At 34.0% G+C, this 12,127-nt stretch overlaps 1 protein-coding gene across 1 annotated transcript; it reads left to right on the forward strand.

The window, feature by feature from the left end:
• The first annotated feature begins 6,409 nt into the window (after positions 1–6,409).
• Positions 6,410–8,738, forward strand: LOC21402943 (BTB/POZ domain-containing protein At5g48130). Its single transcript, XM_010114496.1, has 4 exons — positions 6,410–6,504; positions 6,593–6,662; positions 6,787–7,938; positions 8,046–8,738. Exons 1-4 carry the CDS (start codon positions 6,410–6,412, stop codon positions 8,736–8,738), a joined length of 2,010 nt encoding a protein of 669 aa, XP_010112798.1.
• The last annotated feature ends 3,389 nt before the right edge of the window (positions 8,739–12,127 follow it).

Raw genomic sequence — 12,127 nt, forward strand, 5'->3', positions numbered from 1 at the left:
AGGAGCTCTGGTATTATGTCTTATCTAGCAAGTAGCAACAATCCCTTAACTAAAGGGACAATACTAAAAACTAGGGCTGGCAATCCGGGTATCGACACGACGATACGGCTCGAAATCCGCACGAAATTAGCGGGTTTGGGTTTATCATAAATAGGTCCGGGTCAAAATCAGGTCGAACCCGTGAAACACGATTAAATAACGAGTCATTTTCAGGTTGACCTGTCAACCCGTAAATTCACTGTTTGGTACAATGTTATAAGATATATACATACATATATAGACACACACACACACACACATATATATATGTGTGTGTGTTTGTGTATATGAAAAATACCCAAAAAACTCTTTGTCAAAATATCACTTTCACCCCTCTTATTATACAAATGCTCAAAACAATCTCTGCGTTTATAAAAAGAATTCAAAATATCCCCTAAAGCAGTTAAAATTTTGTAAATGCCATGATTATTAAAATGTTATATTAAATATGATTTAACTAAAAAATTAAATATAAAATTTTAAAAATGCTCAAATAAATATTTTAATCAAAGAAATACTTCAATTATTTTAAGAGTTTTTCATTTCTTAAGATGCATTTTATTTAACATTTCGTTTAATAATGTTCTAAATTGTATTTGATAAAAATTGGGAAGGGTAATATTGATATTTTAAAAAATTTATTTGTTTTAAAGAGTGTTTTGGATCTGATTTTATAAATATAGGGGTATTTTGAGTATTATCCTGTGTGTGTATATATATTGTATGTGGGATTTTAATTTCATCCGGCCGGCTCGATGGTTCAGCTCTTATGTGGCAAAAGTTATAGCAATTAAGTGACGTATATGCGCTTAAATGATGAGTTTAATTGATTGTTCGTAAATTTTTAATTAATTGATTATGTTTGCTATCGGTTGTAGCAAGTTTTGGATGGTTATTAGCATGGTTCTAAATTTGTATTTTTTTGAGAGGGTGCTTCGTAATGCAATAATTTATTTCTATATGGTTTGGTTTAATTAAACGCCGACAACTTTTGTGATGAAAAAACATAACAATTGTTTCCAACGTAACTTTGTGCACTGCACTGGTGCAATTACAACGCAACTTTGTCAACTTTTAAAAGTTGTGAGGATCAATTTTTTAATTTGCAGATTAAATGTCTTGCACCTTATATTTTATATGCATTTACATTGTGTATGATGTAAGAAGAAATTAATATAAATTAAAGGCATAGTCCACTTTTACCTCTCTTATTATACAAATACCCAAAACATCTCTTGTGTTTAGAAAAGGACTCAAAACACCCGAGAAACAATAAAATTTTGAAAATGCCATAATTGTACTTTTCAATTTATATATAAATATTATTTTAGATATGATTTACCTAAAAAGTTAAATAAATTTTTTTTAAAAAAATACTCAAATAAATATTCTAATGAAAGAAATACTTTAATTATTTTAAAGAGTTTTTCATTTTTTTTAAGGTTGATTTTATTTAACGTTTTGATTTAATAATGTCTTAAACTGTATTTAATAAAATTAGGAAGGATAAACTTAGTATTTAAAAAATTTATTTACTTCGGGTGGTTTAGGTTTGTTGTAATAAAATGGACGAAAATAGTATTTTGACAAAACACATAGAATATTTTAGGTATTATTCCATTATTTTCTCATAGAGCATCCTAATTAATGTTCTATATGATTTTGCCAACTGATTTTTTTAATATATATATATATTTAATAATATATACACTTAACCTGTCTACAATCTCTCTCTCACGCACATACGCTCGTGCGTGTGCAGACACACTAATATTCAACCAAAATACATGTTTCGATTGTTAATTTTTTTAATCTATTCTCGTTAAAATAACTTTTCTCAAATATGTGACTGTTTAAACATTTTTTAAGAAAGTAATTTTTTCCCCTCAAATGCGGTCTTCATAACTATTTTTCTATAATTTCTATACTAAAATAACTTCTCCTAAAATGTGTCCCTATCCAAATATTTTTTATTTGAATTCCTCTCAAATACTCTTTTCCATATGTACCTAATAAATAATTCAATGTGCAATTTGTTGCAGTTTTAGATATGATATACTTAACGATTTTTTTTTTATACTAAATTAGACTCTTAAATAAAATAAATAAATAAATAAATAAATAAATAAATAAAAAAGAACTTAAGCTTTTAAAGAAATTTTACATCTCCATGTTATGGTCAAGTCCTTCCTTTGTTTCAATTCCTTCGTTTCACTGAATGTTAATAAGCTCGTTAACAGGTTACTACCCCATGATTTTATTTTACATTATTTGGAAGATTTTAATCGAGCTCGAGGAAGTAAAAAAATCCACTTTCTACAGATAGAGCAAATCATACCAATTTTTCAAGTTTCAACTAAATGGAAGCCACCTAATACTAATTCAATTAGGTCTTGTTCATTTTACCGATTTGAGTTTTCAATTTCAGTTTTGCTACAGTTAAAAGTTCTCATGAAAAGTCACATCTACATTTTTTTGATACAATTAAAAGCTCTCACATAAAGTCACATCTCAACTCGAATTAAACACTCGAATCCGTAAACTGAATGAGACCTTAATATTTTCAACAACAAAAAAAAAAAGAAAAAAAATAAATGCCTCTTGAAAATTCTTATCCGTTAATAGTTATTTGAACGGTTCAAATAAACTGGATGTATTGTCCAGCCAGCTGGACTGAATCACTATCCTATATGTGTATGAGTACATATTTATATGTGTGTATATATGTATAATGTACAGTAAAACCCCCATAAAATAATATTGTCGGAACTAAGAAAGAGGTTTAATTTAGTGAGATTAATAATTTATCAATAAAGAATAATTTATTAATTTATCATTTAATGAATATTTATTAATTTATGAAGAGTTTTATATTTGATAATATATGCTATTTTGGTACGTGTATTCTTTTTTGGCAAAAATTCATGTATGAGTTATAAATAAATAAATAAAAAGTGAATGTAATCAAAATTAATATGTTCATATATAGAATTTCAAAAGTTATCATGTCTATAATAAATGTTATATACGTAACAAACAAAAATAACGCCAGAATTGTTTTGTTGTTCATTTGTTCATAGGTGGGTGGCGGATTTTGCCCACCAATTTAATTAATGGCTGATTTTTTTGTGAGGGTAAATAGCTGATTTTTTTTGTGCTCAATCACTATGGTATCATTCTAGCAAAAACAAAAAATCACTATAGTATCATTGTTTATCATTGTTAAATGGTTTATCACTGATCTATCAACATCTTATCAATGATAAACCTGTAAGTTATTGATTGAAGTTGGATAATCACTACTAATATTTGTCAATTAGTAATAAATCATCTGCATCAATCAAAAAAAAAAAAAAAATGTTGTTCCTGTGCCCCGCGGTTGCACATAGGCCCAGTTTAATAGTAATTTTTGGAGTTCAAAATCAATTTTCCAAGCCATCCACAACTGAAATTTGTGTTTGATAAAAATTATAAAAAGTGATTTTTAAAAAAATTTTAAAAAATTTACAGCTAAAATCAGAAGTAACCCAAAAACAGCTTTAACTTTTAGATTGTGCGACAATTTCCTTGCTTCCAATTAATGAAACATTCTAATACCCATATTTCCCCTGCTGAAATCTAAAATTCGCATACCCAAAATTTTTAAGACTCATCACATCTCTCTCTTCGCGGTGTCTCTCTCCATTTCTCTCTCTTTGTTCTCTTTGTCTCCCGCTCTCTCTCTCTCTTTCTCTCTCTATTGATTACTCATTAATACTGATTACTCACTAATGCGTAATTATATACTGTGAATGAAGAAATAAAAAAATATTAATGATTATAAATTTAATGTTCATAAACTCATATCTATATTGATCATCTTAATTACTCACAATAATTAAACCTCACAATTTACTAAATGATATTACATTACTTTTAAAATCAGTAACATTTGTATAATTATAAATACTAAACACTCTGACTATTTTTTATAACAATTGTTTTTTTTTTTACAATATTTTTTTTAAAATTTAGAACACTATCAAACTGGCCTTATATCTCTTATTCCTGTGCTGCGGTTGCTATATTGCACACATTTTTTTTTCCCCAATTTATTAGTACACATTTCGGCCAAAAGCAGCCTAGAATTTGAACTCCAATCTACATCAAGAAATAGTGCTTCTCCCTAGTCCATAGTCCATACAAGAAATCAGTGGGCGCCTACTTTGCTTCCCACGTGTAGAATCCTCATTTTATGGCTTGATTTTCCGACTGAGATTCACAATTATCATTCACATATATGTATTGTTTGAGACGTGAGTTATAATCATCACTGCACTTAAGAACATATGCCCACATATTCGGGTTGAACAACCCAGTTGTTGCAAAAGCTGTCAAGCGTTGCAATGCAATATTCGGTGTTTTAAATAGGATTATTAATACTATAAGCAGGTTCATTCCTTTTAATAATGTATCATCATGATCATCTTTAGCAATAGTGAGACCTTTTTTTTTTTTTTTCCTAAGTAGTAAGATGAAAATCTGTGATCTTTTAAATAAACTAGTAATATCACACACAAAAAAAATCAATTAGCACAGGAAGACCAAGGGCTCCACCATAAAAGAATAGAGTTCTAATTCAAAAGGTTAATTTCAGGTCCGTTTAGTTCACTGATTCGAGTTGAGATGTGATTTTATATGAGAGTTTTTTACTGCAGCAAAACTCAAATTCTAAACTTGAATCGTTAAAATAAAGGGGGCCTTAATGAGTCGAGTAGCCCACTCCCATATAAACTTATTATAGCTCCCATTTGTTGTCAATGTGGAATTTTATTCGCACCTCTAACAATTTTTTTTCCCCCTCAAAAACAAGAAAAGAACTAGATTTCATCCACGGGGCATTCCTTTACAGCAACAAATCTCTACTTTTTGTGTAGAAATCTTGGTTTAGACAACAACCTATACAACATTATTGGCACATTATTAGAAATATAAGCACAAATCATAATAAATGCCAAATGTGGAGACGTAGAAGTTTGTACGTAAATTATGCACATACATTAATAAAGGATATAAACAAATACAAAATGTGTCTTGTTATATATACTAAGCAAAAGTGATTTTGGGGATTGGAAGTTGCAGGGAGAAAAGTAAGCAGAACCCCTTCATTCAAAGCATCCGAATTTTCAGAAGCCGTGCCGTCTTGGCTATTTGCTTATGCTACAAATAACACAAATCTTAGCCCGCACTTCATCTTCTTCCTTACCATATTTTATTCCATTTTCAATTTATTTTGCTCTCTGATTCTCCTCCTAATTTCTCTTTCCCAATACAATCCTCTCTACATTTCTCCTTGAGATCCGATCCAACTCCCTTTATACTCCACCACATTATGCTTCATTTTTACTGTTTCATACATTTACCAAAACCTATGTCAATTAGGTCACTTTTTTTTTTCTTTTTCATGGGGTCTAGAAACTAGCCATTACTTTTAGAATAAAGGGGTAACGTTCTGAAATCATACAGGGGGACAACCATACTTGTAAGGCTATTAATCGTAACTATACAATTTTAAGTTAGATGGCGTCTATAAAGCAAGTGTAACGGCGTTTATTTAAGGAATCCTCTCAAAATATCTAATCTCATAATATAATGTATCGTAAAAAATTCAAGGATTTTTTTTTTTTTTTTTCTAATTGGTAGGAGATATCATGGTAGGAATCTATTAGCGTGCACTTTTTACATATGAAAGTTACAATATATTATAGGAAATAAGTATGCAGATTAGATAGTATGCAATTAGATTAATGTAACTGTTGAGAAACGTAGAACTCCATAACTTTGAGTTTAAATTTGACTTTGTAGATCTTAAGAAACATTGGATATTACTATTGATTGTGTAAAAATTAACAAAGGCGACAAATAAATAATCTTGTTACGCAAGTTTCACGTGAGAGGGTTTGAAAAAAATGAGAAAATTTTACCATATTCTACTGGCCGAGGAGGCCAAGTGGTGGCGCCAAGAATTCAACTTCTCAGCACTCGAGAACCCCCTTTTTTGAAGCCTTAAAAATAGGGTGTGCACTCGTGTGCATTTTGACTTTTGACTAGAAAAAATAAAGTAAATTAAAAATAAAAACAACCAAAATAAACTGCACGAATGTGTGTGGACAACAAACTGATTAAACCACCTCTGTTTTCTCTTCCCCTCCACTTCTTTTCCACTGGCTTTTCTCAATTCAAGAAATCTAGTATAGTGTTATGTACCATTCTTTTCGATTTTTGAGACAAGTTTCAAGCATTTATGTCCATCCAAATAGGAAATAAGTGCTTTCCAAAGCTGTACTTCCAATAGGCATTGAGCTGAAAATCATTTTTATGAGCTTTGTTAATGGAAGTCCCTAGCTCCAAAGATAGTTCAGTGGCTTCAAGTCCTTTCTCGTCGCCTAATGTCGGTGCCTTGCTCAAGATTAGAGTCATCTCATGGTAACACCCTTTATAATGGACTCCTTTTTCTTATTTCATTCCTTTATAATTTTCTTCTCAAGTTTTTTGTTAAATCTTGTTTGATTAGGAGCCAAGAGACTGGTTTGCCTGTCACAATTCGTGTTCGAGTTGGCGAAAAGACCTTTAACCTGCACAAGGTAAGACTATTAGAGCCTAAATTTAGTACTAGAAACAAGATTGTCATCTGTTTTCAGAAATCTTGAAGCAAATGAGCCTTAATCAGTTTTTCTTTTCTTTTTTTTTTTTATTGTTGATTTTCAGCATCCATTGTTTTCAAAGAGCGGGTACTTCAAGAAAATGTTGAATGACTCGACTGAGCTTGAGCTACCAGAAGACTTCCCTGGAGGACCAGAGACCTTTGAGATGATTGCACTCTTCCTCTATGGCTCCTCCACATTGATCGACCCTTTCAACGTGGCAGCTCTCCGCTGCGCGGCTGAGTATCTCGAAATGACAGAAGAGTACTGCCACAACAACCTCTGCGAGCGGTTTGATCTCTATTTGAACCAAGTAGTCTTGCAGAGTTGGGATGACACACTAATAGTCCTCCAAAAGTGTCAAAAACTGCTTCCCTGGTCTGAGGAGCTCTTAATCGTTAGCCGCTGTATTGAGTCACTAGCCTTCATGGCTTGTATGGAAATCCTTGATCCAGAAAGGAGACGCGACCAACCGGTGGTGACATTGGAGACACTGGCCAGCCAGAGTTGGAATTCTGAAACTATGAAGGAAATAGTGTATCGTGAACTCTGGATCAAAGACCTTATTGCTCTACAGTTCGGATTCTTCAAACGGATAATTGGGTCGTTGCGAAGACAAGGTATGAAGGAGAGGTATGTTAGCCCCATTATTGTTTTCTATGCAAACAAATGGGTGCTGTCCAAGAAAACACGCCAGTTCTGGGAGAACTCGGGCAAAAAGGTTGTGGATTGCGACATGAATCGTAGAATCCCGATAATTCTACAAGGTGTTCTTGAGCTGCTGCCCATGAGGGAGAAGGCAAGTAGAGTTATTCCAGTTGGGTTTTACTTTGCACTGCTTTCTAGATCCCTTAAAGTTGGTTTGAAAGATGACAGTAAGGCCAAGTTAAAAGAGAAAATTGCATCTTTGTTGCATTTTTCGCAAGTGGAAGACTTTTTGCTTCCAAGTAGTGAAAAAGGATCTGTTTCTTCTAGTGTGGAGTTGGCTACAATGGAGAGCATAATTTCGATATATCTATCGTCTAACTTGGATACAGATCATACACTTTCAGCAAGAAATTCAATCATTGCAGAATTATGGGATTCATATCTTGCACTTGTAGCTCCTGACCCGGAAATGGGGCCTAAAAGATTTATGGAACTCATTGAAAAAGTACCAATATCATATAGACAGATTCATGACCAACTCTATAGGGCCATGAACACTTTCCTACAGGTAAGCTTTTTAAAACTTGTACATCAGTTTTAACTTTTTTAAGCTGACCCAGGTTTCAGCCTTGCTCTAGATTGAGGTTAACAGTAAAACATATTTTATTTCTTCAGGCACACCCGAACTTATCCCAAGAAGAGAAGGGGACAGTATGCAAGTACCTCAACTGCCAAAAACTATCACAAGAGGCATGCATTGAGGCAGTTCAAAACGAATTGATGCCGCTTCGTTTGATTGTCCAGGCACTTTTTGTGCAGCAACGCAACACACACCAAGCTTTCAAAGAATGTTCGGATTCCTTTAGATATGTACATTGTGGAGAATACTCAGGAAGCCTTTCGAGCTCTAGATGCCAATACTCCAAAAGCCTGATTCCGGGTGAGAGCCCATTGACAGATGGAGCCGAGCCAATTAGCAGACCCTTGAGCTTCTTGCTACAGAAAGACGCTGCGAATCAGGGACCTGAGATTTCAAGGAAGGAATATGAGTCAACAAGCTTCAGAATTCAGAATCTAGAGCAAGAGCTCATGTCGTTGAAGAGGAGCATCAAATGGCAGAATATTTCAAAGAAAACAGAACAGGTTTCAGGAAAACCGCCTAGTGTGAAACCCTTTGGTAAGGACAGTAGATCTCTAAACAAAAGGTTGAATCCGCTTGGACAAGTGACAAGCTGCATTGGTACTGTAAATTTTGCCTCGCAAAGAAGATATGCCAATCGGCTACTTAAGGTCTTTCGTCGGATAACCTTGTTCGGAAGTAGAAAACCAAATCGAAAGCCAGGTCCCTCTGTCTCATGGTCCAAGTAGCTTTAAGCACAAAGTTGTATCAAAATCAAAAGTAGAAAACCTGTGATGATCATGAACAGCTGAATAATTGTCCTTTCTCTGAATTTGTGTATATAATTTTGCAAATTGCTAGCACATATCTTTAATTTTCTTTTGGACGTATGCATCTGACTTAGAGTTGTCAAACGTGCCGTGTCAGGCGGGCACGGCACGTCCGACCCCAAGCCCGTGGCGGGTTTGGGCCGTGTCAGGGCCGGGCCTGAGGAGAAAATCTCAGGCCCGGTCCAGGCCCACTGTCCTAGTTCATAAGGGTCAGGGCCGGGCCTGGGCCCAGGTCCTTCAAGGGCCGGCCCTGGCCCTTGTACTTTTTTTTCTAAAATTTAATTAAAACAGAAAATATATCATATGCTCCCAAAAGATGTGATTTTATTGAATTGAGACAATACGAATAAGTACACATAAATGACTGCCTCGTTAAAAACCTTACCAAGTAAAACCCGTGGGGAGATCGAGACAAAACCTTAGTGAAGGAAAAAAGAGTGCAGTATTCTAGAAATAGTAAATTACAAAACCTAAGTGCTTCCAGAAGATTCTATTATTTCTAAGTTAAAAAAATAGTTTTGCATTGAATCATCCGTGTATTGTTGTTTTCGTCTTCTAGCATCTTCCCAGTCTTTAACGTACATTAGCCCCTCCAAGATATCTGAAACACATTCTGCTTCTCTTCTCGTCAAGTATTCGGTTACTTGTACTAAACGCTTGCTCTGATGCTACAGTTGATACTAGAGTTGTCAGAATGTCACGAGCTATTACGGACAATGTTGGAAAACGATCGGTCATGCTCTTCCACCACTATAAGATGTCCATTTTGTCGTCATAGATTATAAAATTTGCTTCAAAATATTTTACCAGTTCGGTAGACGCTTATGTTGATGACGATCATGTCGTTTCTCTTTCTTCTTTAAGAAACTCCACTACGAGCCTTTAGGTCCCAAACTGCTAGTTGACGTTGAAGTTCCTTGTTCTTTTTTATATGTAATGTATTTTGCTTCATACAAACTAAATACTTTTTTTAACATTTTCCTAGCGTCAGCAATAGTTAGTTGTATATCAATACCTAAATTTTCTGTTGTAGCAGTCATCAAAGATTCAGTCCCATCTACTCCGTACCTAGGATCTAAAATGGTTGTTAATGCATATAACATAGGACAACCTGACCAATAAATTTTAAATTTAATTTCCATTAGCTTAACTATGTTTTTAAAAAGTATTGTATCCTTATAATAAGAAAATGTTTCTGAAATATTAAATAGTTGATGTAAAACTAAATGTGCAGTAGGATAATAAACTCTGGAAAGTAATTCAATAGCATTGTAAAAAACTTCTAGAAATTTAAAAAAAAATACTTACCAATCTGCTAATCTGTATTGAAAATTAAAAGTTGATCGTTCTTCTTGTTTACATACGTTGTGATGAGCTGTGAATACGATAGTGTAGCCTTCAACATTAAATAGGTAGAATTCCACCTATGTCTCACGTCAGTTTAGAACTTTCTTGGGCGCATCTGACTGTTTCTATAATATTATTTGAATTCTTAGAGCCGAGCTCCAGAACTAGATATGAAGGATAAAGACTCTTTAATATTTGTTAGATTAACTGAAATATGTTCAATTCCTGCCTGACATACTAAATTGATTATGTGACACGCACACTGTTGATGAAAAATTTCTCCCACAAATACTAGTTTCAAACTACGTTTAAACATGTTAATTGCAGTCGTATTAGCTGACGCATTATCAAAATTAATAGTTAAAACTTTATCTTCTATCCCATAAAACCCACAAATTTTCATTATTGTACCAAACATAGCTTATGTGTTATGAGGATATTGACATAAACGAAAATCAATTATTCTTTTTTGTAAAACCCATTCATCATCAACGTAATGCGCTGTGACGCATAAATATCCAATTTTATTGTACTCTTCCCATATATTAGAAATATAAGATATAATAGTATTAAAAGTCCTAAAATTATCAACACGAGATTGTCTCATTGCATAAAACACTTTCATGCAATCAGAACGAGTTGTGTTTCTACTTACCCATTTCAATTGCAGGCAGAATACCATCTGTATAAATTCCTCGAGCGACGCATCATCTGCAAAAGAAAGAGGTAATTCAGCACTAGCTAGAAATTTAGCTAGTGCCTCACGAGCACGTTGTGCATCGTGTGTAAAATTTTGTGACCCTTGTGATGTGAGTGATAGTGTTTGTTAGCGGAACTCCACACTTCAACCTTGGTGCAACAATAGATATACTTTTCAATGTCTATCTAGATGACCAGTATCCCCACTCTTTTTATTAGAAAAGTATTTTTTACAATACTTACATACCGCACGTATTTTCATTTCACCTGTTTTTGGATTTAGTCGGGGCTCCTCTGTGAAATGCTGCCATGCAGGAGAAGTTCGCAATCTTTTTCCCCTAGCGCGTTCTCCAACTTCCTCGTTGTGCACTGAAGCATTATCAACCAAAGCATTTTCTAGTTCGGTGGGGGTGAGGATGGGAGGCATCATTTCATCCTCGAAAAATAGCTTATCACTAAGCTCAGGAAGAGCAGTGAAATCAAGAAAGTTTGATGCGGGCATTTTCTAAAAATTAAATGAACTTAAATTTTGTAAATGAAAGAGCGAGAAAATGAGGTGACATTTGGTAAGGGGATTCGTACCCTAATTCAAATCATGGTTCATGATTTGCTATAGTGTTTTTTCTCATAAAAAAGACACGTAAATTAAAAATGATTTTAATCTTATGATCCTAATCTATGAACCAATCGTGTCCTCGTGATTGCGAGAAAAAAGCTTAGAATCAAAATTAAAAAGACAAAATGAGATAGAATGAGAGTGAAATTTAAAGTTGAGAGTGAATTATTGTGTAGGATTTAAAGTAAGATTAAAGGGTATTTATAGAAAATTTTTGAAATTTTTTTTCATATGGTGACCGTTGGGCCTACAAAGGGCCCAACGGTCACAATCAGAAAGAGCTAGAGAGGTTTTTCACAAGCCTGGACCGGGCCAAATCCTAGCTTAGGCTGAACTGTGCTTAAACCGGGCGGCAAGCCTTCACAAGCTAAGGCCGAACTTAAGCTGTAGGCTGAGAAGCCGAAGCCCAACCCCAACCCATCAAACGTGCCAGACTAGCACGACCCATAACAATACCGTACCAAGCCGTGCCGAATCCGACACTATTACGGGCTAGGCCAAGCCATCCATAGACAGCTCAACCCACTTGACACCACTAATCTAACTTAACAATAATTAAGGAGAGAGATTGAATCACTATGCAAACACAAGAGGAGCAGTTCGTGTTAAAATTAACTCAAAAGAAATACTCATAAGGAAATGGCTT

This window comes from Morus notabilis, unplaced genomic scaffold, assembly GCF_000414095.1.
Source record: "Morus notabilis unplaced genomic scaffold, ASM41409v2 Scaffold24, whole genome shotgun sequence".
In the NCBI taxonomy this organism is placed as follows: Eukaryota; Viridiplantae; Streptophyta; class Magnoliopsida; order Rosales; family Moraceae; genus Morus; species Morus notabilis.